The sequence below is a fragment of the Ananas comosus genome, linkage group 5 (genome assembly GCF_001540865.1).
Source record: "Ananas comosus cultivar F153 linkage group 5, ASM154086v1, whole genome shotgun sequence".
In the NCBI taxonomy this organism is placed as follows: domain Eukaryota; kingdom Viridiplantae; phylum Streptophyta; class Magnoliopsida; order Poales; family Bromeliaceae; genus Ananas; species Ananas comosus.
Window position 1 is genome coordinate 758,997 of NC_033625.1, and position 27,223 is coordinate 786,219.

General features: G+C 39.4%; 4 protein-coding genes and 1 long non-coding RNA gene across 6 annotated transcripts; 2 read left to right on the forward strand and 3 right to left on the reverse strand.

Annotated features, from left to right (window-relative positions):
* LOC109710956 (phosducin-like protein 3) lies at positions 3,300 to 6,839 on the reverse strand. The gene is made up of 4 exons (XM_020233785.1): positions 6,465 to 6,839; positions 6,223 to 6,366; positions 4,842 to 5,050; positions 3,300 to 3,850 (listed from the first exon to the last, which is right to left on the reverse strand). Exons 1-4 carry the CDS (start codon positions 6,704 to 6,706, stop codon positions 3,690 to 3,692), a joined length of 756 nt encoding a protein of 251 aa, XP_020089374.1. The 5' UTR covers positions 6,707 to 6,839; the 3' UTR covers positions 3,300 to 3,689.
* On the forward strand, positions 7,177 to 10,538 carry LOC109709986 (mitochondrial outer membrane protein porin 1-like). Its single transcript, XM_020232393.1, has 6 exons — positions 7,177 to 7,461; positions 7,554 to 7,621; positions 8,655 to 8,765; positions 8,953 to 9,042; positions 9,219 to 9,427; positions 10,037 to 10,538. The coding sequence occupies exons 1-6, from the start codon at positions 7,419 to 7,421 to the stop codon at positions 10,341 to 10,343; spliced, it is 828 nt and encodes a 275-aa protein (XP_020087982.1). The 5' UTR covers positions 7,177 to 7,418; the 3' UTR covers positions 10,344 to 10,538.
* On the forward strand, positions 11,238 to 13,904 carry LOC109710573. Its single transcript, XM_020233266.1, has one exon. The coding sequence runs from the start codon at positions 11,372 to 11,374 to the stop codon at positions 13,376 to 13,378; it is 2,007 nt and encodes a 668-aa protein (XP_020088855.1). The 5' UTR covers positions 11,238 to 11,371; the 3' UTR covers positions 13,379 to 13,904.
* On the reverse strand, positions 18,405 to 20,223 carry LOC109710640. 2 transcript variants are annotated; one of them, XM_020233362.1, is made up of 4 exons: positions 19,971 to 20,223; positions 19,551 to 19,604; positions 19,084 to 19,239; positions 18,405 to 18,644 (listed from the first exon to the last, which is right to left on the reverse strand). In XM_020233362.1, the coding sequence occupies exons 1-4, from the start codon at positions 20,086 to 20,088 to the stop codon at positions 18,625 to 18,627; spliced, it is 348 nt and encodes a 115-aa protein (XP_020088951.1). In that variant the 5' UTR covers positions 20,089 to 20,223; the 3' UTR covers positions 18,405 to 18,624. The 2 variants fall into 2 exon arrangements, with proteins under 2 accessions (XP_020088951.1, XP_020088953.1); XM_020233364.1 differs by having other exon boundaries at positions 19,084 to 19,215; positions 19,971 to 20,205.
* LOC109710642 lies at positions 22,953 to 26,883 on the reverse strand. The gene is made up of 2 exons (XR_002216414.1): positions 26,323 to 26,883; positions 22,953 to 23,331 (listed from the first exon to the last, which is right to left on the reverse strand). It is a non-coding gene; the product is annotated as an uncharacterized LOC109710642 (long non-coding RNA).

Genomic DNA, 27,223 nt, shown 5'->3' on the forward strand with positions numbered 1-27,223 from the left:
AAAACGCTCTTTTTGCTATCAAGCTTTTCACCCTTGGATGAAAAATTGTAGGGTCGGGATGATATTAGTCGGTTAGAGTTGAGTGGTTCTCCTAGGGTTGAGTGGTCCCCACTGGGTTATAGTATTTAATCTAATGGTTAGAAATAATGAAAAGAGTTGATCCAAAGGCTAAAAAACTGGTAGCAACAATAGAATTTTGCTACTAATAGTAGCCCAGTCCAACTCTATATATATATGTGTATATAATCACACTGTTTCTACAGCAAGTGTGTGAAATGACAAAATAGCCCTTTTACTTTGCCATTTTGTTCGTTTAGGGGCTGTTTGGTTTGACGTAAAACTGTGGAAAAAAAAATTTTAAGTAAAAAAAAAATTTTCGGAGGAAAATAAATTTTACGCTCTTAGCGTTTGGTTTGTAGGAAAAAAAAAAAAGCTTTCCGTTACGGTTGTTTGGTTGAAAGAAAAAGAAAGAAAAAATAAATGGGAAATGATTATATGTATTTTGTCATATTATATATATATATTATTAATATAAAATAATTATTATATATATTATTAATATAAAATAATTATCATACTACATATATAATTATTATAATTTATATTTATTAATAAAATATATGTAAAATATATTATACAGTAAATATGTAATGTAATATATAATTATATATATATTTAAATACTATAAAATAAATTATTATATATTTATAAATAATATTATAAATAAAATATTATATATTAGCAAATTTATAATAAAAATAAAATATTATACATATATATAAACAGACATAGAAAGAGCGGTCTATGGTGGGTCCTCTCACGTGGTCCACGAGAACAAGCTTTTCTCGTGGACCGCGTCTTTTCCCGCTGCCATAAGCCGTGCCTTTTGGTAAAGAGTTTTCGTTTTCCGCGTAAAAATGGCGGAAAACGAAAAGCCCCGTTTTCATCCAAATATGTAAAAAAGGTTTTCATGAAAAATCATTTTACCACAACCAAACAAGCCATTTTTACGGATAACCAAACAAACCCTTAGTCATTTCATTTTCTAGTGATAATATACGGAAAATAAAAAAAAGGGAAGTTACGGAGTTGAGCTTAAGTAGTGAAATTTATTAGGGTTTAAATTTAGTAAGGTCAATTTCTCCATTTCTTTTTTAATAATTAGCATCAAAGATATGAAACACTAAAGAATTTTTTTAAAAAAAGAAAAAAAAAATACACGAGTAGGATATGCGGTTTAGCTTTGTAAACGATGTTCACCAACAAATAGCCAATTAAATAAAGATTTCAACCGGATTAAAAGTGAACTGTAAAGAAAAAAATTATCTTTAAAATCTGAGCTGCCAAATGGTAAATTCGAGCATGCTATGGATCCATAATTTGTCCCTTTTTCACTTCTCCGAAAGAAAAGATGATTAGGAGTGCATCATAGATGCATTTATAATGTGATTGTGATTAAACTAAAGAAAAAGAAGGTAAAAAGATAAGAAATTGGGGAGAACTAGAAGCCAATATTTGGGATCAAATAAGACCAATCTAGGTCACATGTAGCATGTTCCTCATCACCAATTTAGTTACATCAATTATTATTAGTCTACAATTATATGAGATGACACTTGCCCTAATGTAGCTCCTAGAAACGGGATAACAATTGCAGGGGGTAACGAAAATTTGGATTATCTGCATAATCACCACTTATTTCCTTGTTGTAATTTTAACTGATTTTTCGAAGGAGAATGTTAAAGTCCAAAAGTTGATTTAAAAATCGAATAGAGCCTTGTTGCTTGTAAAGTTACTGGTTTCAACTGTGAGGCATGTAGAGGGATTGCGTGAGGGCCAAGATTAACAAGTTTCGATTAAAGATGCGCTTATGGTGGTGCACTAGTGAGGGTCAGGATTAAAGTCCCTGATTAAAGAGGTTTTGTGGTGTGAACTACGAGCTCTTAAATTCCGACTCTAACCTTAAAAAGAGAAAAAGAGAAAAAGAGAAAAAGAAACAAAGAAAAGGAAGAGTTACACGCGAATGTGATGAACTAATCTTGAGCCTTGTTAACTCTAAAATAGAATTTAAGAGTATTATTCGAAAGTAAGATGATCGGTAAATTTGATGGTCCTGTGGTGAAAACTGTTCTCAAGCATTTTTTTTCTTCGCATTAAAATTTTCTTACATTTTGCTGCCTAGTGGAGGACATTTTTGTGACTGTTTAGATCAATCTGACAACTAGATCTACCCTTTGTCGTGATCAACAAAGGTCACTTTGGGTTACATTTTGGTGTGTATTATGTGACATTATCTCTCAACTGTGTTGGTGAGACAATTAATTGGTAGTAGTAGTAGTAGTATTATATCTTTCCATTTTTCTCAAAAAAAATATCTTTCCATTTTACTCAAGTAGCTACTGAAAAAATTTCTTCTTTTTTTTTTTTTTTTTTTTTGAGAAATAGATAGCACGCTATCCGCTTCGTTTATTCCATTTAGAAATAAACTTAGCTGGAAATGTGAATCAACTTAGTATTCGAACTTGGGTCTCGGGTACTGACCCACCAAACCCTTTGCCACTTGCTCTAGAAACCGTCGGTGCTACTGAAAAAATTTCAGTACTCGATTCAAGCCACATATATAGCACACAGGGCAACTGCGACCCAATAAAGGCGTGATTATGGCAAATGCAGTTTTCTTTTTTCTTTTTTCTTTTCTTTTTTTTTTGAACTCCTTTTTTGGGTGGCATGTGATTTATTAAGCACCACAAATGCAACAGTCCACGTGGTTTTTAATTTGTGGTATTATCGGCCACGTGTTCAAATGGTCCACTGGGTTTTATCTGCGGGGTGGCCTTAAAGTTTCTTTGACTGGCTAATAATATTTTAACGAGTCAAGCAAAGCTGAAGAATCGCTTTCAAATTCTGCAACGGAGCATGATGTTTTGCACATTAAGAATGAGGATTCCATTTGACCTGAGCTAAGCTTTAGGCGAATGAGAGAACCACGTGTTGTAGTTGAGATCCATTTGGGTTGCTATCGCTTGCATTAAACTCTTTTATTTTTCCCTTTGGATTTTATTTACGTTATAGGTGGTTGTTCTTATCCGAGAAGCATGAGAGACTAAAGTTTACACGAAGAGACAACAAATTACGGGGAGAACTCTCTCGATGGTGAGAAGATCCAGCTCTATTTCAATGACCTGTATATATACAGAGCGCCAGCAATAACAACAGTACAAGATGTAAAATATGTCCTATATTATATAGAACGCCAGCAATAACAACAGTACAAGATGCAAAATCCCAACCTCATGATAAGAACAAATTGAATTTAATATCTCTACGGAACAGAAATACTAGAAACAGCAGTCATGCAGATGCACGAAATTTGGCACGAGTGCTAATTAACTGTCTAAATACTTGGCACGTCAAAAATACTTTTTTGCCCCGCAGGGGCCAAACTACAAATAGTGTTAAATTTAGCCACTTTTTTCTGTACTTTACGCGCCCCCAAAATGTAAGATCCGCTCATATCGTTTCCGCTGGAAACAAGCTTCTAGTCACAAGGCTGGAAATACAACCAAAAAAAAAGAAAAAAAAAAGAGAGAGTATAAAATCTTCAGAAAACATACAAGAACATTCCCCACCAACGTGATATATGGCTTTTTCATGAATAAATAACACAAAGAGGAACACAAGGACACGATCTAATCGTCACTGGAGTATTCATCCTCCTCTTCATGCTGCGTCACAACTTTCTCGATGAACTTCTTACGAACACCTTCAATAACGGTCTCCCTTGACGAATCATTCCCACTTTGGCCATCATTAAGCACAGGATCCGACCGGCAAAGAGCTAAAGCGACAGCTGAAAGGAACACGATATTAGTAATTACCGACAAATTATAATCCTCATCATTTGTTTCTCCTCAAATAACTCCATAGTACGGGAGCTGTTTCCTCTTTCGTTGCCAATAAGACTCTCTCAACAAACTCCTACCTTAAGGTTTAGTACATTAATTACTAACAAAAGCAACTCTTGCGTGGCAACTCTTTAATGATAAAATTGCACATGTTTTACTATCTTAACAGGCAGAGTTTAAATATTCCCATTTGTTAACGAGTCCTAGATTGTAAACAAACAAAGAATGTTGTATCTTGGAAATGGATCAGTTACTTGCGGTGTCTTTGCAGTCATTCATATAGCAAATTCCCCAGCATTAATCCATGACGCATATTTATTCAATATAAATAACCAAAGGCATTCCTCGATGAAAGCGCATATTGAAGGACAAGTTAGGTGTTAACACATTCTTCCTTGACAAAGAACCAAAGACATTGATTGGATGTCCTAATCCTATGTTTGTACAGAGAACCAACTTTAGCTTCTATTGAACTCGTTAAGAGACATTTTTGTTACTACCATGCGATAAATATATCCCCTACTCCCAACAGCAAGCAGAAATGTCTTACTTATAAAGCCACACACAAAAACACCCTAGAAGATAATAAATTCACCTCAGATGGCAGTCAATATTATATTCAAGAAAATTCCCAGAAGATGTGGTAAGGTTGGTGGTTTTATCAGCTAGAAATTGGCTTTTTTCTCCATTATACACCTTTTTATCTAAGAAGGCTTAGAAACAGCCATGAAGGAAGATGAGACACAAAATCCAACATGTTTTTTTAAAATAAAATAAAATAAAATAAAATAACTCATTCTTGCAAGACAAACCACAGCCAACAATAACATTCAACATGTGTGTATATACGATGCACGAAAATGGAGTAGCCTCTATAATATCAAGGAAAACTAATTAGCAATGAATCCAAATAATGCTCTTGGTAATGGAACTTACATTCAGGTGTGCATCTCCTTGCACCAAACTGATGCAACCCCACAAATGTTCCTTTTACAGCACCATTATTGTAAACCAATATAGTTGGCAGGTTACGGTCCGGATAGTTTGGAATGCAGTCAGTAGAGATTATTTTAACAAATTTGGTTTCTGGATATCTGGTAGCCAGTTCTTCCAGGCAACGTAGAAGTAGCCCACATTCTGGTATTCTGTCATCAAATCATAAAAGCAATAAGAAACTACCAAGTCATACTTATAATTATATAAACTTGATCGCAAATGTAATAAGTATACTAAGACCTGATTGAGGACAAATAAAAATCATATGAGCATGATAAGTTCAATACATATAATACGAATTGGTCAAATATTGCTATCCAGAAATGACAAAGATTGGAGGTTTATCATCTTATTATATAACCACAGCAACATATATACTCTACTATGTAGGCAAAATTCAAAAGCCATGCTACTACAAACAATAACAAAACGTGCTGACTGCTACACATTAGGGATTTCAAGAATAGGAAGGCATAAAAATTAAAAAGCTTAGTTCGCAAAAGAAATTGTGCAAACGAATTACTTGCCATAAAAGAAGATCAAAATGGAAAGAATACAGAAAGAAGAAACTCCCAACGGGATGCATTCAAGTAAAACCATTTTATAGTTATTAATTGGAATTGGACTGTTTTCAACAGTTTTTTCAGAGCATGAGATGCTAGGCTGGAAGAAAAGAATAACATAATTAATGTCATATCTGAAGTAAACTATAAATAGGCTGAACCAAGCAAGCTGAGCTAAGTATAAACATTGCTTGTTTTTTGAACGAGTAGAGTTAGAGATGTTTTATTCGATTTTGATTCAAACTGACGTTTGATCACCAACAGCTTGTGAAGAATTTTACAAAGAGTAAGGGTATCAAGGGTCTTACTTAAATGAACTATAACTAAATTCCATTACAAAGTCTCAATCCCAACATGCAAGTAACATTTTTGTGGCAGCAGCATTATTTCCTATACACAAACAAAGAGAATGTGAGACTGGTAAAATAATTTTGGCACAAACCTATTTATTTCTATTTCCAGCTAAAACCTATACCCGCAACTAATGCTATAGTCAAGATCCATTAGCTTACCAAATGACACAGCGGAGCAAGTGTTTATTGAGCCAAATTTCAATCCAAGCAGTTTCACAATTTAATCATTTGTAACAGTTTGATCAATATCACGAGCATCAAATAGTCAATTCCAGGTTCAAAGAACAATTGCTTATCAGCGGATCTAGGTTCTCCAAAAAACAGAAGGGTGTAACTCATCTAAGAGAATATAAAATTGGTCGAATTCTGAAAAAAGAAAAGGGGAGCGAGATCTCGGCAAATTACCCATCCTTGTAGAGAAACACGACGACCCATACATCGGGCGGCGCCTGCGACACCTCCCGCACGAAATCCGATCCGGAGATCGGCACCACCGATCCGAACCGCGCCACCCTCGCCGTCTCCCGCAACTCCGCGAGCCTCTTCTTCCTTCAGCACCAAATAACGAAACCATAATCCCAATTAGATGGAAACCAAACAGCAAACAAATCAAACAGGCGAGGGTAGGGGTTGTGCGAACTCGGAACCTGTACTCTTGGAGGAAGCGATCGTCGTCGAGGTCGTCCTCGAGGTCCTCGAGCTCCTCGGGGGAGCGCTCGTCGATCCAATCCTTGGATTTGGGGCGGAGATCGGGATCGTCAGCGGGGACGAAGGGAGGGGGCTTGAAGGGCGCGGGTTTGGGGGGCAGGTTGCCGAGGCGGCGCTGGATATCGTCCCACTGCGTGCTCGCGCCCTCCACGTCCTTGTACACGAAGTGGTAATCCGCCATTGACGAGCTCTCTCGCTAGGGCGATCGATTCCTCGGAGGAAGCGGCGAGGAAGAAGACGAAGTACACAGGTTTCACCAATTCACGGTGCTTCTCGATCCACACCTCCGGAATAAAAATGTTTGCGTGAACCGTGGTCTCGAGCCCGAGGACCCCGAGTAACCAAAATGTAACCCGGTTCGGTTCAACCGTAATGGGGGCCCAAGGCCATATAACCCGGTTCGGTTTTGCTCCCCCTAAATGGCGGATGTAAGACAAATAAGCCTATATGTGGGCCTCGCTAGCCCACACGGCCCACGATCCTTCACTCTTCGAGGCGCCATGCGAGAAACTTCCCGTCGCACGCCACGTGTCCTCGGACGCGCGCCCCAACTTGCCCACTCCCACCGTCGTGAGGCATTTGGAACTTTAAATCAGAACCGTCCAAATCATCGCGCTTCGACCAGAAGCGCTCCGGTGCTCCACCGCTTTCAACATAAAGAGAGGATTTAAATAAAAAACGCTGCGACGATCCCAACCGTTCATCGTATCAAAATCGTCCTTATCGAACGGGTCTAGAACGCTCCAACAGTTTCCCATCTAGAAAAAAAATGGAAAATTTAAACAAAGTTCATTTCCTCGTATAAAGAATCAACCCCCCAGGAATAGCTTGTTCTACATATAAGCTCTCACTGTACGTGTTTCCACTAAGTATCGATCGAGGACGAAGAGAGAATGGGTCCGGGACTCTACTCCGACATCGGAAAAAAAGCAAGAGGTATTTGATTTCTCCCCCCCTTTTTTCCTCTTTTTTTTGATGTATTTTTGGTCATCCTTGTCGATTTTTTCTTATTATTGTTCGGGCTTCAGATCTTCTTTACAGGGATTACCTTACGGATCAGAAGTTTGCTGTCACTACCGAAACCGCTAATGGAGTTGTGAGCTAATTTTTCTCTTGTTTGCTTGAATTATTTTTCTTTATTTTAAAGGTTTTGGGAGTTTTAGTCCACTAGGATTTAGTTTGCTAAATTTGTTTTTATTTAATAGATGTTCATGGATCGCAATTATGGTGCTATGCTACTATGATACTATGCTATGAAGTGGTTGTATCATCTTATATAAGTTTACAAACCGTATGTTTGCATTAATATGTTATTAAGTAATTGGTGAATGTATTGTTGCATTTGGTTTGAATTCCTTCAATTCAGTTGCAGGAAACATGAGATATTTTTGTGATTTTTTGGGTGTATCATTTCAGAGTTTAATTTATTTGGAGCTTGTTTTGAAGCTCTGTCTCTATGTCGCACTGCTTGTTCTGCGCCAATTTGTATCAGGTGGTGATTAAGTTGATAAACTAGTTTGTGTTTTTTTTTGTGTGTGTGTGTTTTTTAATGCTTTAGTTCTTGATGAGTAAATCCATTGAAGAAAATGTGACATGCATGGTATAACAGATCATTTTTATGTTACTATTCTTGCATTCATGCATTTGATCTCATCATGGGGTTTATAGGACTTTTGAGTTCACCGTAAATGGACATGTTCTGAGGAAAATTATAGACAGAAATTAAGATTGATTGCTTCACAGGTTTCTGCTCTGAATATTTACGGATGGCATGCCGACTTTTCTCATCACATTCTTCGAGTGTGATGTTGCTCTATTTAATCATTTATGCATGCTCTTTAGAATTAGCGACTTGCTGGTGAGTGTTTTACTGGAATGTAGTTGCTGAAAGATAGTTTCTACTTCCATCCTTTTCCTCGACTTTATGATTTAATCTCCTCAACCGTTATTTCCGAACATTTCCGAGATTGAATGAGGACCTTATGTCAAATTAGTGACAGAAATGTATTTGCTTTCTTTGCAAACCTCAAACTGCCAAATCATGAATGGGGTTCTGTTTTTGTGTCATCCTGTGTTGTATGTTAGTTTTCTTGTACAATTCTCAGTTCATTCTCTATTGTGCATTGCAGGCTATTACTGCATCAGGCACAAAGCAAAATGATCTTATTTTGGGCGAGATCCATTCTCAGCTAAGGAATAAGAATATTGCTGTCGACATCAAAGCAAATTCAGATGCAAATGTCAGTTATACTTTTGACCTCAATTATTCTTGCATCTTGATAGTCTTCAACCTTAGCAATTTGCATGGCAAACATCGTGTACAGCTTTTTTGTACAACTGGCGAGGCCGTGCTATCTAAGTTTATGGGCTTTAAGACTCATTTAATTTTTGACCTAATGTTCTTGTTTGCTTCGTTGTGTATCTTAGCTTTTGACGACAGTTACTGTTGATGAACTCGCCACTCCTGGTTTGAGAACAATATTCAGCTTCGTAGTACCTGATCAGAGATCCGGGAAGGTAGATCAGAACTGTATTTGTTTTTGCTATCCAGCATTTGAATTCCATAGTAGTAAGCCTCCTGTGTACTATTTTAAGGCTGCTTTTTGTATTGTTTATATGTATCAATTAATGTCCTGTATTTGTAAAGTTCACGTTTCTCCTCCTCTTTCCCCCCCCCTCCCTGTTTTTTGCAGGTTGAATTGCAATACTTGCACGACTATGCAGGGATTAGCGGGAGCATTGGGCTGACCGCTAACCCCCTTATCAATCTCTCTGGTGTGGTTGGAAATAATGTCTTTGCTCTTGGGGCTGATGTTTTATTTGATTCTGCAACAGGAAACTTCACCAAGTATAATGCTGGATTCAACATAATCAACTATGACCTTATCGCCTCACTGACCGTGTAAGCATCTCTAAAGCGAAATAATTCTTTGACCCCTTTGTGTATGGAGTATTTGCTGGTACTATTTTTATTGAATAAGTGTAAATATTGGCTACGAGAGAACTATTAGCATAATGTGTTAGCATATTCAAATAGTGTTTGTTTTGTTTGGGGAATAACAAAGATTACCAAGAGCCATGGGCTACTGGTGTGGGGATATCCTACATTCCTACTTAGGGACTGTCTGTATAATTGTTATCTCAAAGGGAAAGGCTGCATATATTTACAAACACGGTAAAGACAAAAGAGTCGATTACAGATTTTATCTTTAAAACTGAGGTTTCAAGTTCGAAATCTAGTTGTTTTACATTCCCAATTAAGTTTATTACTATAAAGAAATAAACGATGCCGGTAGCATGCTACCTTTCTCTCTCTAAAAAAAAAAAGCTTTAAAACTCGGCCTGATTTGACTACTTTGGAGTTACATTTGAACAGTTTAAGTCTCTGATTAGAGGGACTGACTGGTTAATATTGACTCTTGCGTATTTACCGGAAGCTGGGTTCAAAAACTTAAGAGACTAATTTGTGGTCAAGCCAAGCATCTGATCAATTTGAAACTCCTGTGTGCAGGAATGATAAGGGAGACAGCGTTAGTGCTTCGTACTACCATCTTGTGAGCCCGCTGACGAGCACGGCTGTCGGGGGCGAGCTCACGCACAACTTCTCAACCAATGAAAATACTCTAACCTTCGGGACGCAGCATGCTCTTGATCCTCTGACTTTGGTGAAGGCTCGATTCAACAATTCTGGCAAAGCAAGCGCCCTCATCCAGCATGAGTGGAGGCCCAAATCATTCGTCACCATCTCCAGTGAGGTCGACACTAAGGCCATCGAGAAGAGTGCGAAGGTCGGCTTGGCTTTCCTGCTTCAGCCGTGATAGAGCACTTTTTCTTGCTGAGTGCGGGTTCTTTAATAATGCTTCATGGATGTTTCTTAGTTTCTGTTTCGGAGGGTTTCTAATGTTATCTTTTGTTCTAGTCTTTTTTTCACTACCAACTTGTACAGAACTTAAAAGCTCTTAATTCTTATAGAGCAGTAAGAATATCACCATCCTAGTTCTTATGCTTCAAAACTATTATCAGTTCAGTTCCGTTCAGTTTTTATTTTCTTGTAAACTCTTTTAACTTTTTTGTATTAGTGGATTTGGTATGTTCTTCCACCATGTCTCTAGTCTTAAAGTGGTAAGAAGAAATAACTTTTGTTTCCTCAGAAGTAGAAATTTTAATTAAGTGACTTTGATTTTAAAATGAAAAAAATGCTGAAGATATTACAAGATTGTTTTTTTCTTTTCTTTTCTTTTCTTTTTTTTTTTCAGTAGCACTACTAGGTATGTTTTCTAACAAAACTGCAATCAAGTGCATTCTATTTTAATTTGGCTCTCAAAATTCAATTATAATAATCTTCTGAAGTTTTGCACAGTAATCAAGTACTACTTCTACATGTATATTGTCTGTGAACGATTTTGCTCAGCTAAAATGGAGACTGTGTGCGCCAAATTGAAACTGGCATTGATTTAGTCTTCAGGGAGTACATAGAATCAAGATTCATTCCATAAATTAAATTGTTACATCTAAAATTCTGACTACGAGATTGAATTTAAATCAAACTTTGGTAACTAGACTAGTAATTAAACCCATTCAGGAAGTTACTTTTGCTTGGTGCTATTTTAATAAATTAACTTTTTTGAGGGCTACCATGAAAAATTAAAAAGAAGAGCCCAACAGCCCATGTCTCCAAAGAGCAAAGGTTGTAGCAATCGCCTACAACCGGACTTGTATACATTTCCTTCCCCCCCTACTCCGCTCTCAAACCCTACTACCATTCTCCCTTCCAACACCATTCTCCTCCACCTTCCTCGATCCCCCCTTCCATCTTCTTCCTCTCGGGACTCTGTTCAGCGCGGCCATGTCCAAAACCCTAGTTCTCCTCCTCTTCCTCTTCCCCTTCTTCTCCTCCGCCGCATCTTCTCCGGCGATCGGCCTCGACTCCTTCCTCTCCGACGGTCTCCGCCGCGACCCCGCCGCCGCCAACGACTCCTTCGCCTCCCTCCCATCCCACCTGAAGAGGTCCCTCCTCTCCCCCTCCCCCTCCTCGGCCCCCTCCCTCGTCTCCCTCCTCCTCTCCCTCGAGATCTCCGTCCCCGTCTCCGTCAAGCTCGTCGGCCCCTCCTTCGCCTCCGCCGCCCCCTCCCTCCTCTCCTCCTTCGCCTCCGCCGCGGTCTCCTCCGCGCCCTTCCACTCCGTCGCCGCCCCCCACCGCCTCGCCCTCTCCCACGCCCTCCGCCTCGACGTCTCCCCCTCCTCCGCCGCCTCCCCGCTCTCCTCCCGCCTCTCCGACGCCCTCCGGTCCCACCTCGACGCCGCCGCCTCCCCCTTCCACCGCAGCTCCCTCGTCTCCGTCCCCTACTCCCTTGTCGACTCCATCGTCCAGCAGGATTTCCACAAGGAGTACCCCACCTCCGCCCCGGCCTTCTACATCTACTTGATAAACCTCGGATCGCAGTCGAAGCCCTACGCCTACTCCTACGACGGCCGTGACGCCTCCCCTGCGTTCTCCAAGTGCCTGGGCACGCTCTGGGCCGGAAAGGATCGGTATCTGTGGATCGATCTCGCCGCCGGGCCGGTGGACTACGGTCCGGCGCTCTCCGGCGACGGCGTCCTCCCCCGAGGTGAGTTCCACCCTCTCACCTCCGTCCACGGCCGGCCCAAGTCGGAACGGGCGCTTCTCTCCGATCTCGCCTCCTTAGTTCTCAGTGCGTACAAAACCCTCCTGGTCCCTTCTTTGAGAATCCCTGTATACTACGAGAACACACTCCTGATCCAGTTTGTTCACATTCACGGATCGGACGCCAAGGATCCCTCTGGTCTCGATTGGAATGTTGTGGAGCAGACGCTCAAAGAGAGCGATCTGGCCTACAAGGGTCAATCTTTAGCCTTCAAATCATATTCCATCAAGTATTCCGAATGCCCTATGTGTTCGTTCGCAATTGCTAGGTCGACAAACTCGTTCACTTCGAGGTTCCTCTTCGAGAACTACACTTTGATCGTGAGCGAGTATTTGGATTCGAAGCGGCTGAGGCAAATACTATCGGATTCATCAGAAGAGATGCACCGATCAGCAGGCATCGGAGAAGAGGATTATGCTAAAATTTTGCCTGTTTACGTCTTTGATTTGGACTACGATAAGCTTCTCTTGCTAGATAGGTACCACCAAGCTGTCGCTTTTAGGGACATGGTAGTCGCTGTGAGGACGAGGAGCTCGCAGACTGTGAGCGACTACAGCTGCAACGGGCGGCACGTCATCACGCAGACACGAAATTTGGAACGTCCGATCATTGGTTCGGTTCTTCAGAGCATGTGGGGTGTCTCGCCAACCCACTTATTATGGAGTCCCGAGCATAATAGTACGTTAGTGGATTACACATGGAGTGTTGGCCAAACTCCTTTTGGGCCTTTCTCTGATGCTTTATCTCTGTCCTTTGTTCAAAGAGATGCAGCTCGAAGGAACGTTCTTCTAACCACTCTGAATTTTACGATTACCAGTGCGCTCGATGTGTTGGAATCCATGGCTGCCCATGGTGGCGATAGGAAGCTTCTTAAGAAGAATAGATATGTACAGTTTGTTCAGAGGTGGAATTTGCTCAAGTTCAAGTTGGATAAGGTGGTCTCTGCTATGTCCCAATTGGATTTTGACAAGGCAATGTACTTTCTGAGGTCTTCAGATCATGATCTTTATGCCATTCACACTTTGGTGTATGAGGCGTCTCAAGAGCTAGAGGCTTCATTAGTCTGTTTTAAAGACCCGCCATTTCCATGGGCTTCTGTATCCTTATCTGGGGTGTTTGTTTTTGGTTTCTTTTACGTTTATGCTAAGAGGGACAAGATATTTAGAAGTAAGAGGAAGCAGTTCTGATAGTTATAAAAAGTTTTTACGAGAGAGATTTTGTCCATTTGTGAACAAATTTACTGCCATGAGGCTTCTTGAAGATGATCCTGGTTTGATACTGGATGTCGGCATCAAATTGAGCATATTAAATTTGGATGATGTCATTCTTGGGGAAGTCTGTTCTTCCAATATATTTTTTCCGGTGAAATCACAGTTAGATGAAGAACTCATATATGCGCACTTATCTGGATAATACTCGAAGGTGATAGCTTTATCTGGATCCTCAACTCGTAACATTATCTTGTACCAGATGTCCTTGTTTTTCTCATCTTGGTAGTCTACTGGAGAAGTTGCAGGATGAAGTAGTTATCACAGATGATTATTTGCATAAGTGTTGAACACAAAGGCTTCTTAGGGATTTGCCTTTGATGGCAAAAGTTGTGATTCTGCTTTAATTACTGTTTGATTTTTATTCTGAAACATCTCCGGCACTGATCTTGTTTTCCTCTTTTAAGAATTTGCAATAATGCAGCTTGTTTGGTGATTTCTTTTCTCTCTTTGAACTTTGAAGAGGTATTAAGGAGTTTCTGATCATGGAAGAGCGGGCCGTTTGCCACGACAAACCGCGTGATTGAGTGCTCTACTCTTCTTATCATTAATTCCTTTTAGGGCCTTATGCATTTACTTCTATTTACTGTTACTGAAGTAGTTAGGAAAGAGGAAGAAGTTTTCTTTCCGTAGTTACAGGAAGCAAAATGATTTCTTGTATGAAATAGAGCTTCTATCAGGATCTTTTTCTTTCCTCTTGTCCTTCCCCGCAGCAATTTCCGACATAAGTGAAATCATTTTGAAGATTTTCTTTTTCACTTTATCAATCCTTAGCTACTAAATTTTATTTTGCAAAGCTAATGTGATTCTTAAAACAAATTTAGTTTGATTTATTTCGCTTGCTTTTAGATGAGCAACTAAAAACTAATTTAGTTTTGATTTGTTTCTCTTGCAAAGCACAATTGTTCCATTGTTCATCAGTATTTCTATATGCTGTTTGTTCTATTGTTCTCTTTTTAGCAAGCAAAAATCTATTTATATGCTGGGTTTGTTGTGCTTGCTGTGTTTTGCTCTAATCTAATCCTTTTGATTTTTGCATTTGTTTTCATAATACATTGACAGGAAGATCTTCTTTTTATGTGCATTATTATTAGCATTTCTGTATCCTGTAGTCGAGAACATATATGACGAATATATCATGAAGATACTTCTTGGGAATTCATGTTTCCGAGGCAACTGAACTTATGAAAGCGAATTTTAAAATTTTTTTTATTGTTATCGTGTGAACTATCAAATTGTATCAATCAAATTTGTTGGTTGGTTTTTGTGTTTACATGTCTAAGCATAGCTGCTTGTTGGTACCGAATACTCTTTATGTTGTCTCCACTATATTCCGTATTTTTCCTGTATAAAATCACATGGATGTGGTGATGATGCTGCTTCCCTGTTGTTTTGCTAGCTTATTATGTGTTGTCGTTCTGAGGCTTGACCAGGATCACCGTGAGTGAACCTGAGAGAAAACACGTCTAATGATCAGCTAAAAATTTTAATCAAGAATTCAAAAGAACTTACTAATTGGAAGGGCTCATCACCAATATGCCATTTTAATAAGATGCATAAATTTATTTATTTATTTTTTTGATTGGTACCATTATGTCTTTTCTTTTTTTTAATTTAAATTATATTTTATCAATTATATGATAAATTTTCTGAAATCCCAAGAAGATTCTGATAAATTTTATTACTTCCAATGCCTTTTTCAACTGATGGAATTGCGGACTTCACGAACTGTCAATTGACATGTTGCATTTAATGAATCTTCAATTCTATTGGTGAAAAAATTGTCAATAAAAAAAAATCATTACTATCGATCGATGGAGAAATTTGGCTATTTTATTGGCCAATTTGCATAAAAAATTCACTTATTTTGGGCTTTTGCAAAATCGGGCAACCTTTTTCGTTTTTGCAGATTCGGTCCACTTTTTCAGCAAACTGACCAAAATACCCTTTTTACTTTTTCTCTTTCCTCTTTCTCTCTCCTCTTCGTTTCTCTCGTTCTTTTTTTTTCTCGCCGGCAGAGCGGAGGCGGAAACGGTCCGTCTCGCCTCTCACCCTCATTCTCTAGCCCTCGCCCTCGCCCTCGCCCTTGCCCTCGTCCACGCACCCCCCACCTTCCTCGCCTCCAACCCCGCCAAGGCCGCGCCACTATTTTTTTTTTTTTTGCTTTTTTCTTTTCTTTTCTTCTCCGACTCTTCTCCACCGTCTCCGACGACGATGCCTCTCTCGTCCTTCTCGTCCTTCCCCGCCCTTCTCATCTCTCCCTCTCCCTCATTCTCTGCCGCCTCCGACGACGATGCATCTTCGCCGGCGCCGACGTCGACACCGTGGAGGTCACTGCGGCGCTACAGGCTCGGAGCGGGGGTCCTTAGCGGTGTCGTCGCCGACACCGTGACTGTTGGCAGAGAAGGTGACAAAAAAAAATTATAGAAAAAATAGAAAAAAAAAATAAAGATAAAAAATTATATAAAAAGAAGGATGAACATCACATTGTATCGTTAACTGCAAAAAAAATTATAAGTTGTACTATTTAAGATGTAAACTGCAGCTTTAAGATGAAAACTACACTCTTTAAATGAAAATTACACTCTTTGAGAAATATTTACACTGTTTCTCTTCTTATTACACTCTTTCAGATGTAAACTGCATCCATTAAGATGAAAATTACACTCTTTAAACAAAAGTTGCACTGTTTCTCCTCTTGTTGCACCATTTCTCCTCTTGTTACACTATTTTTTATACTAAACTGTACCCTTTTAAGAGATATTTATACTGTTTCTACTCTTGTTGCACCATTTCTGTGTAAATAAAAGGAGAAATAGTGCAACAAGAGGAGAAACAGTGCAAGAAGAGAAGAAACTGCACTGTTTTAAGAGATATATATACTTTTTCTCCTCTTGTTGCACTATTTCTGTGTAAACAATAGGAGAAATAGTGCAACAAGAGGAGAAACTGCACTGTTTTAAGAGATATATCTCCTGTTTCTTCTCTTGTTGCACTGTTTCTCCTCTTGTTGCACCATTTCTGTTAAACAATAGGAGAAATAGTGCAACAAGAGGAGAAACAATGCAATAAGAGGAGAAACTGCACCCTTTTAGAGATATTTATACTGTTTCTTCTCTTGTTGCACACATTCTGTATAAATAAGAGGAGAAATAGTGCAATAACAGGAGAAACAGTGCACACAAGAGGAGAAACAGTATAAATATCACTTAAAAGGATGCAGTTTAAGATAAAAAATAGTATAATTTCGTTCAAAGAGATATAATTTTTATCTTAAAGCAGCAGTTTACATCTTAAATAGTGACATTATAATTTTTTTTGTAATTAACGATGTAATTTATTTTCATCCTTCTTTCATATAATTTTTTATCTTTATTTTTTTTTCTGTTTTTTCTATAATTTTTTTTTCACTTTCTCTGCCAACAGCTACGGCGCTGGTAACGGCGCCGGTGACGACGCTGCTAAGGACCCCCTCTCCGAGGCTGTAGCGCCGCAGTGACTCTACGGTGTCGACGTCGGCGCCGGCGAAGATAAATCGTCGTCAGAGGCGGCAGAAAATGAGGAGAGGAGAGATGAGAAGGCGGGAAGGGCGAGAGGCGTCGTCGTCGGAGACGGTGGAGAAGATGTCGAGAGAAAAAAAAAAAAAGAAAAAAGCTAAAAAAAAAAAAGTCGCGGCGCGGCCTTAACGGGGTCGGAGGCGAGGAAGGTGGGGGATGCATGGACGAGGGCAAGGCGAGGCGAGAGCATGAGAGTGAGAGGCGAGACGGACCGTTTTGCCTCCGCTCCGCCTAGGGGTGGAACTGGGCCGGCTTGGTCGGGTATTACTATACCAAGCCCGACCCAAAAAAAATGTTGGGCTTCGGGTCGGGCTTTTACCTATTTTTTAAAAAAATTAAGGCCCGCGCCAAACCCAAGCCAATGCCAATACCCATCGGGCTTTGTGGAGGCCATTTTATGCATTTATTCATATAATATATGAATACTTTTATTTGATATAAAATTAAAATAAAATACCTATTTTTAGTTTTATCACATCAAAGAAATTAATATCTAAGATCAAATATATCATAATATAGAACTAAATATTTTGTTAATATATAATATATCCTCATATATATAAGTACATATCATTAATAACAATATATACTATATATGATATACTATATCATTTATTTCTTTTAATAGATAAATAATATATATAATTAAATATTTTATTTTGATAATTAATATATCGGGCTTTTGGGTCGGGCTCGGGTCGGGCTTGGACATGCCCAAATAGGCCCAAAATTTTTTCGGGCCTAAATTTTTAAACCCGGCCCGAACCCAAAGTTGTATTTTTAATACCCAAAGCCCGACCCAAACATGGCCCATCGGGCCGGGCCTTGTTTAGGCCCGGGCCCAGTTCCACCCCTAGCTCCGCCTCCGCTCCGCCTCCGCTCTACCGGTAAGAAAAAAAAAAGAACGAGAGAAACGAAGACGAAGAGGAGAGAGAAAGAGGAAAGAGAAAAAGTAAAAAGGGTATTTTGGTCAGTTTGCTGAAAAAGTGGACCAAATCTGCAAAAACGAAAAAGGTGGCCCGATTTTGCAAAAACCCAAAATAAGTGGATTTTTTATGCAAATTGGCCTATTTTATTTGCAACTTTTAAACTAATTACACTTTATAAAATATTAACTCCTGTGAAAGAAAAAAAAAAATGTAAAACGTAACCGAGATATAAAAGCTTAGATGGAAGATATGGTTTAGACAGAAAGATACTCTTACATGGATGTTTAAGTGTCATCTTCATTCAATTTCAGATTACAATAGCAATATTATCCATTTCAAAAATAGATGTTCGCTATGCATCTTTAATTGCGAAAGTTAAAACCGCAGGGACCAAATCAGTGGTGCTTTATTCAAACTTACGAGGACTAAAAACGTAACTAACGGTGTGCATAACTCAAAGGTCCATCAAACACATAATATAATATTAATTTCATCGAAATATATAAAGTGCCATTACAATATAGAAGGCCAATGCCTTATAACTGGGACCTGATATAGAGTACTGGCCCCACTACTTGATAGGAAGTCCTCGTTGGCTCATATCCCGTTATTTCTTCTTCATCTTTTCCCTTTTATTCTATAATCTCGCTGTTATACAAATATCACGCAGTCTCTCACCTTAAGGTTTCCCAGGAGGCCCTGCAACATCAACAAATGAAGATATATTATTGGATAATATGAAAAGGCTAAATTGGGCAAGTAGTCGCTGAATTTTCAGCGAAGCTTCATTTTGGTCTTTGAACTTTCAATTTCGATATTATTGGTTCCTACACTTTTAAAGTCATGTGTTGCTTCGGTCCTTTCATATATATACTAGTATTTTTACATTTTTACATTAATCCCCTATATATGTACTGTATCTATATATCTATGCACCACGAGCTTATCAACTGTTTTCTTGTTCAATCCTGCCACTCGTTAAGTTATAAGTTTTTTAGTATAAAAATTAGATTTCTAAATTGGAAGTATGAAACAGACGAAGAAATGATGAATTCAGAGTGCGAGCAATAACTTTTAATCTAAGATTAGGACTAAAATGAAGTATTTTTAAAAGTTTAAAACAAAATTGAAAACCTACCGGAAGGAAATCTGGTAGCAGGAATGCCTGCAGCAGGCGCTCTGGTATAGGGATTGCCCCGAGTAGTTCCTCTCGTATAATTATAAGGCTCACCCCGTGGTTCATCCATAGTGCCCAATGTATCCTTGTCTCCTACAAGAGTTGCAACATCAATTCCTGATGATATATAGATAATAAATTAAACAACAGCACTTAATCAGGTCACTCATCAAAATACAACGCTGCAATAGTCTCACATTGGATAAAAGAATAGTTCTAATTGAAATATGTAACGTCTCACGCCCTAGTAATAATAACTCGGCTTAAACATTCTCAGACCGGCGGTTTGGGTCCGACGAGTTATTTTGCTAGCGAGCCGGATCGTCACAGTTAGTGGAGATGTAATTTGCATTGCATGAAATGCGCGGCTGGTGTCGAAAGCGTGTACTAATTTCTCGTGCAGTGGGACTGCTCAAAATTTGCTGTACCTGAATGCTCAGGTTGTGGCAGGGGCGGAGAAGGTGTCAACCAAGCGTGACGTCCTGCATACGAAGAAGGAAAACGAGGACGAGAAAAGCCATTAGCTACTAGTTCATGTAGAAAAAAAATTTGTGCGGAGTTTGCTTATGCTTGCTTACACATTCTTCGACAGTTCATTTCACATGTTGAGGTGGAGGGCCTTAACTTAGATGGCTAGTATGATTGGCAAGGAATGTGATATAATTTATGATCAAAAAGTTAATATTAGAGTAACCAAAAAAATGAAAGGAGAAAAAAAAAAAAAAAAGAGAATTGTAGAACTTTTCAAATGGATTGAGTATTTTTCAATCGATGATGGCAATGATAGAAGACGATGTTAGTATATGAAGCAAACTAACTGAGGGAATGTGGTCAGAATGCATACTCACCGGTCCAAGGAGGCGACGGTGTTAGCCAAATAACTCTAGCAGCTGTTGCAGAGTGGACGAGATAGCCACTCAGTAGCAAGAAGAAGGTTAAGATGGAATAAGCAGCTTTGGTGGCCATCTTAATTCCTCTGATCTATGTTTTTTTACCTTCAATAGAGGGGTGGATTCTCACCTTTTTATAGCCCTTGGGGGGACCTTAGTTCGTTTTGTCATATGTTTCGGTCCGATTGTCAAATTTTCATTAGAAAAAAAGGGTTGCATTTACTGTAGGGATTGAACACACACACATGAGATGAATGAATAAACAGATAGACGGCGCACCAGTGTGCAGATGCATCTGGCGTAGGCAGCGATTCGATTTCATGTGAGACAGCAAGTCGGCTCTGAAAGAGAAAGTAAACGGAAACTTTGACAGAGTCAAAGAGAAATCCAGATCCTATACAATCAAGAACAAAATTCTGGACACAAATTTGAAAGTGTTAAACCAGATATTTTGTATTGGATTCGGAGAGGACGACTATGAAGAAATTTCACTAGCCAATTTGCAACTTACCAAATTAATAACCTCCTATTGGTTCCTGTGGAGAAATTATAGAGAGTAGACAAACTAAAAGACTTGAATGGGATAGTTGGTGCAGAAAAAAAAGACACTCTAACTTGCGAGGCACGGCAGAAAGTGTTTTAATTACCATGATAGCAACACAATTGGAGGGCATTCATCAAGTAGCTTGTTTACTAGAGCCGAGTCCTACGTTGGAACAATTTTTCTACAAACTACTTGTCTTGTGTAGTAGTTTTCTTTCATGATTACATTTTTTTTTTTTTTTTTTTTTTTTACTTCTGATTTTTAACCTACTGTTAGTTAAAAATTTCGAACTTTCGAGATTGTAAGTTTTATCTTCTATTCTAAATAATATAGAGGCCGTATGTATGTAGTATGTGATTGTAGACATATTTCTGTACCTCTCCTCAACCAGTTATCATATACTGTAGTCATTTAGACGTGAGCGCGCACAAACACACAGCAAGTCTTCTAGTGAGGTCTTCTATTTTTGCCTCTGGTCTCCTGCCAAAGAAAGGTCATGCTACACTTTTCATTACTGATTGAGTAGTCCGATTTAGTAGTCTTTTTTCCATCTGTTAGTAGAGAATTGAATAGCCTTGGAGTGTCTTCTTTATTAGTAGACCCAAGTCTATGCCCCTCTTGCTCGAGAAAGCTGTTGGATCGTTGGCGCTAACCATTAATCCCAAAACCTCGAGCTGTTAGAAATACGCAACCAATTCACTTAAAGCGTACAGATACAGCGCTCACGGGTCTCAATTGTGACCCGGCCCAACCAGCCTCATGCCACTTCGAACATGACTCGGCCTAACCCAACCTCACGCCATTTAAAACATAATTCGGCCCACATGGCCTCCCGCCACAGGGCGGGATGCTGGATCATTTAAGCCAACAAAAGCAACAGTAAAAATAAAAATAAAGAAGTTTGGAAAGAAAATTTAGAAAAAAAAATTATGCTGGCCATCTATTTGCTGATGGAAAAATTAGTATAATGCTATTGGTGTTTCAGTGTCAGTGGTTTAGTTCTCAAAGTTGGAGTCTGACTCTAGTTCAGTGTCAGTGGTTTTGTTCTTAAAGTTTGTATGAGAGGTTAATTTTGTAATTTCGAATGCTTTTCTCAATTAATGAATCTTCAATTCGGTTTAGACAATATTCAAATTAAAAAAAAATTAAGGTAAAAAAAACATCAATAAGAAAAGCCATTCATACAATTGCGCTTGGATAGGTATATAACTTTAAGCAATTTAAAGTTTTTGTGTGCATGCGAACAGAAGAATTTCTTTGGGATAATATTTTTCATCTTGGAGTTTATGTTGAGATAATCTTTCGCAATTTATTTTCTTTGGCCTTCTTTTTTTCACAAATAAAATGGAGCAATAGGTAGTAAACGCTCCCTTTCTGAAGATTATGATCACTAGGGAGTAATTGTCAGATTCTTACAGCATTTTACCCAATAGATTTAGTTATACTTGATTTTTTCTTGCTCGTGGTTTGGCACCTGTGGACGACAATTGAATTAACTATAAATAGAGTTCCTAGCAAACTAACTTTCCATGCAATATCTATCTGAGATTTCTAATTATTCTACATTTCATTCATTCGCGTGCTCGGCTTACCGAATTCCCCACTTTCTGCTATCCCAGGTTACTTTGCCGTTGATCCGGACTCCACAACCGGAAAGCGAGTCTTCCACCGAACTGTTACTCCACGCGATTCTTATTCGAAGTGCGCAGAAACAAATAGGATCAGCTACACCATTGTAGCCATTCTTTTTTGATTAAACAGGGATAAACCCTATTTTACAGAGGATTGTAGCCATTCTTATCCAACTAGTCTTTAAAACCGAAAGAAGGAAAAGGAAAAGATTACTGGGTTCTTGAAGAGTGACAAATTACAGTGTTTTAGTTATTTATGGTACAATATTGGAGTTGAGAATATGTGGATTTGCAGATAATACTGATGTTTATAATTTTCAAGTTCCTGGAATTCGTTCATCATGAATGACTCCTTTGATTCTTTAATGGCTGAAACGCGCGTAATTGAAAAATATAAGATGGATTGGAGGTTTGATGGATTGACAGATAAAAAGTGGCTGGATGTAGAGATGCAGGGGATGCAACCAAAAATTATTTATACGCGCGTCAGAGAGAGAGAGAGGATTTGGTGTAGACGGAATACGCTCTTACACAGATGTTAAAGTATCATCTCAGTTTAATTTCAGACTTCAATAGCAAATGAAATACACTGTTGTGTGGATGTTTAAGTGTCATCTCCTTTTCTTCTTCTTTTTTGCTTAATTGTTATCTTTTTCAAAAGGTAGAACTTAAGTATGCTTTTTTAATTGCAAATTTTAAAATTGCAGGGACCAAATTGGCGCTCTATTCAAACTTCTAGGAGTAAAAATGTAATAAGCCCAAAAGTCCATCAAACACATATAATATAATATTAATTTCATTGGAAATATACGTAGTATTTCAACACAGGAGACAAGGCCTTCAGTACAGGCATGTTATTTGATATACAAGACCTCACAGGCTCATATTCCATTATTTCCTTTTCATATTTTCTCTCACTTTTATTATATGATCTCATACCGTTATGCAAATATCATTCCAACTAGTTAAAATCACTTCAGGAATACGCATGCAGTTTCTTCAAAGGTATCTATCTATGGTTTCCCAGCTGCAGGGGGTTCACGGCACCTGTAATAGGTTCCACAACCGTGAGGAGTATAGCTTCCACCAGGGTTCGCATGCGGGTGCCATTTCGGGTTCAGGGGACCATAACTCACAGCAGGCTCTGCATCATCAACGAATGAAGATATATTTTTTTTGAGAAAAAGGTAGCATGCTACCCGCTTCATTCAATAAGTAGATGAAATAAGCAACATGAGTGAGGCATCAAGGCCTCAAGGAAGACGGAAGCAAAAAACGAAAAAACAGTATAGTGGAAGATATTTGCAAACTACGGCAGATTCTCCTACACTAGCTACGAGGTCTATCAGCAGCTCTACGGGTCACGAGCACCCCACTGAGCTATCAGGTGTTTGATCTTATGAGTCCCCCGGATCGGATCGGCCTGGGCCTTCGCGAAGATGACTCCATTTCTAGTCTCCCAAGCCACCCACCAGCAAGCGATAATACCGCTTAAGTCATTATTCGAACCCTTCCGATCCCTCCATATATCCCACAGGCGGTGTACGTCATCTCCCAACTCTCCTAGCTGGACATCCTCAAGCGACATAGCCATAAGGAATCTGACCAGAGCGCATTGTGTGAAAAGATGATCAAGCGTTTCTAGTTCCGACCCGCAGAGTACGCAACTTGTATTCCCCGTCCACCCTTTTTTCAATAGGTTGTCCATAGTGGGTAACCTTTTTCTGAGCACGAGCCAACAGAAGACCTTCACTTTCAGGGGGATACGGAGCCTCCAGATGTCGAAAGTCCTGTAATCCCTTGTTCCCCCATTATTTAGCATAGTGTAAGTAGATCTTACTGAAAAACGTCCGTCCGAGGTCCACCGCCAGTACACACTGTCCGTTCCTTGTTGAGTCCCGAAGGTAGAAATCTTTTCCTTTAAGGCCTCGATGCTCTGCTGGACTCTGTGGTCTGAAGTGTTGACACCCCGTAGGATCTTGTTCCAGCACCATTCGTTTCCATTGGAGTAATGGCTGATTAACCTGGTTTTATGGGGTGGGAAGGGGGATAGCTCCGGAAAGGATGACGAAAGTGCGGTTTCCCCACACCATCGGTCGGCCCAAAAATCAACTCTTTGCCCATTTCCCAAAATGTAGGAGACTCCCCATTTAAATATATCTTTCTGTCCAAGTACTCCCTTCCACCAAAAAGAAGAAGGTCTGAAGCTCCTCCCCTCCTTCAATGGTCTTCTCCTTGGGTAAAACAGCGCGTGGATTAATTTGTTCCACTGTAGGTTAGGCATCGTTAGGAGTTTCCACCACCATTTAACAAGGAGTGCTTGGTTCATCGAAGCTAAATCTAGGATGCCGAGCCCCCCTTCCTCCTTGCTCCGGCAAACACACTTCCAAGCCACGAGGCATCCCTTTCCAGGTGGCCCGGTGTTACCTTTCCAGAAGAAATCCCGCCGTAGCGCCTCGATTCTCTTAACAACCCAGTTGGGTGTATGGAACACAGTGAGGAAGTGTATGGGTAGGTTAGTTAGAACAGCGTTAACCAGGACGAGTCTGCCCCCCCGCGAAAGCAGTTTCGCTTGCCATCCATCGATTCTACTCTGGATCTTAGAGATGATCCCTCTCCAATCCTCCTTAGATGGGGGTCTGGTCGTCAATGGCAATCCCAAATACTTGGTAGGTAAGGTACCAAGTTTGCATCCGAGTATATGCGCTAACCGACTGGCTTTACCTTCCGCCGACCCCAAATAAAAAAGTTCAGACTTATCTTTGTTAATCCTCATTCCGGAGGCCCATTCGAAGAGTTTCCACAGAAAAATGAGGTTTCTCATAAATCTCTTCTTGGCTTCGCAGAAGAAGAACGTGTCGTCAGCGAATTGGATAATGTGGACTCTTGAATCGTCGGAGGGGCCAATACCGCAGATGAGGTTTTTCGTTGCCGCCCCGTCTGTTAGCCTGGTAAGACAATCTGCTATGAGTAGAAAGAGGAAAGGTGAAAGTAGGTCCCCCTGCCGTAATCCCCTTTTCGTCTTGATCCAGTTTGTTGGTACACCATTGACCAGAACTGCAACTTTAGCACTACAAACGCATAATTTGACCCAGTTAATCCACTTCCTGTCGAATCCCCACCACTCCATGATGCGAAAAAGGAAAGGCCAATAGATTCGGTCATAAGCCTTCTCGAAGTCCACTTTTATCCCAACTCCCTCCATCCCCAGCTTACTTCCCCAACCAAAAAGTTCGCGCACCGTCACGAAAGCATCGGAAATGTTTCTTCCCTTCAGAAAGGCTGATTGGGAATCTGAAATCAGGGTCCCCATGATGCTCTCCAAGCGATTAGTTAAAACCTTGGATAATATCTTATGTATCCCGTTCGTGAGACTAATAGGGCGAAAATCATTTGCTCGGTTGGCCGCTTCCTTCTTCGGGATTAAACAAATGTAAGCATAATCGATCGGACCGGTGTTTAGCGTGCCCTCAAACATCTCATGGAAAATGTTCATGATATCGTCCTTAAGAGTATCCCAGAAGCTTTGATAGAAGCACAGGGGGAAACCGTCTGGCCCTGGCGCCTTATCTCGCCCTAGCTGGAAGACGGCCTGTTTCACTTCTTCAGCGCCAAAAGGTCTCGTAATATGCGCAAGGTTGCTCGTATCGACCCGCCTAGGATGAAGATATATTATTTATTGGATAATAAGAAAAGGGATAAATTGGACTACTAGTTCCTGAACTTACAGCCAAGCTTTATTTTGTTTGGTGTCTGGACTCTGGACTTTCAAATACAAGATGAGTTGTTCCTACATTTTTTTTTTTTTTTTTTATATTTACTATAAAGATAAATTATCACATTAGCATAAGCAAAGTATTATAGAACTTTTTAAATGGATTGAATGCTAATTGTTTCAATCAATGATGGCAATAATAGAGGACGATGTTATATATATACGAAGCAAACTAATTGAGAGAATATGATCAGAATATATGCTCACCTTCTGTGACAGCTCTAGCAGCTGTTGCAGAGTGGATGAGATAGCCACTCAGTAGCAAGACGAAGAAGAATGTTAAGATGGGATAAGCAGCTTTGGTGGCCATCTTAATTCCTCTGAGATATGTTTACCTTCAGTAGAGGGGTGGATTCTCACCTTTTTATAGCCCTGCGGGTGTCAGGCCACGGAGAAATTTTGCTAGCTAATTTGCAATTTACTAAATTAATAACCTCCTATTAATTAGCTCCTGTGGAAAAATTATGAAGAGTCGACAATTGAAAAGACTTGAATGGAAAACTTTGTGCGAAAAAAAAGACACTCTAACTTGTGAGGCACAGGAGAATTGTTGAATCAATCAGTTAATGTGATAGCAACGCAATTGGAGGACATTCATCAAGTTATCCTCACTGGGAACCAGAATGCTTCAGTTGCTTTTTTACTGGAACCTAGTCCTACATCAGATCAACTTATCTGCAAACTACCTTTCCTATACAGTAATTATGATTACATTTTTTACTTTTGATTTTTAACCTACAATTAGTTAATAATTTCGAACTTTTGAGATCGAAAGTTTTATCTTGTATTCTAAATAATTTAGAGGCCGTTTGTGGTATGTGATTGTGGACATCTTTTTATACTTCTTATCAACCAATTATCATATACTTGTAGATCATTTGAAACAACAAATATCTTCTCATGTTACTCATCCATTCGCGCGCGCACACAAACACACTACTAGTCTTCTAGTGAGGTCTTCTATTTCTGCCTTTTAGTCTCCTGCCAAAGAAAGGTCAGGCCATACTTTTCACTACTGCTTGAGTGGTCCGATTTAGTAGTCTTTTTTCCGTCTGTTAGTAGAGAATTGAATAGCCCTCGAGTGTCTTCTTATTAGACCCAAGTCTACGCCAAGTTTTAGAAAATGAAAAAGAAAAGTTCGAAAGAAATGTCAAAGAAAATTTTACTGATCATCTGTTTGCCAAAAGAAAGAATTAGTATAATGCTATTGGTGTTTTAGTATGTTTTTTTATTACTCTTTTAGAAAGAGAAAAATAGCATG

What these genes read in the sequence shown, in the direction of transcription:
- LOC109710956 (XM_020233785.1), bottom strand. Translation starts at nt 6,706, where the DNA reads ATGGCGGATTACCACTTCGTGTACAAGGACGTGGAGGGCGCGAGCACG. An exon ending in GTGTTTCTCTACAAGGATGG is followed by an intron (nt 5,051 to 6,222) that starts GTAATTTGCCGA and finishes ATTTGATGACAG; the next exon opens with AATACCAGAATGTGGGCTAC. An exon ending in AAGGAGATGCACACCTGAAT is followed by an intron (nt 3,851 to 4,841) that starts GTAAGTTCCATT and finishes TGTTCCTTTCAG; the next exon opens with CTGTCGCTTTAGCTCTTTGC.
- LOC109709986 (XM_020232393.1), top strand. Translation starts at nt 7,419, where the DNA reads ATGGGTCCGGGACTCTACTCCGACATCGGAAAAAAAGCAAGAG. An exon ending in CCGAAACCGCTAATGGAGTT is followed by an intron (nt 7,622 to 8,654) that starts GTGAGCTAATTT and finishes TGTGCATTGCAG; the next exon opens with GCTATTACTGCATCAGGCAC. An exon ending in AAGCAAATTCAGATGCAAAT is followed by an intron (nt 8,766 to 8,952) that starts GTCAGTTATACT and finishes TGTGTATCTTAG; the next exon opens with CTTTTGACGACAGTTACTGT.
- LOC109710573 (XM_020233266.1), top strand. Translation starts at nt 11,372, where the DNA reads ATGTCCAAAACCCTAGTTCTCCTCCTCTTCCTCTTCCCCTTCTTCTCC.
- LOC109710640 (XM_020233362.1), bottom strand. Translation starts at nt 20,088, where the DNA reads ATGGCCACCAAAGCTGCTTATTCCATCTTAACCTTCTTCTTGCTACTG. An exon ending in ACCGTCGCCTCCTTGGACCG is followed by an intron (nt 19,605 to 19,970) that starts GTGAGTATGCAT and finishes CTTCGTATGCAG; the next exon opens with GACGTCACGCTTGGTTGACA. An exon ending in GCCACAACCTGAGCATTCAG is followed by an intron (nt 19,240 to 19,550) that starts GTACAGCAAATT and finishes ATATATCATCAG; the next exon opens with GAATTGATGTTGCAACTCTT.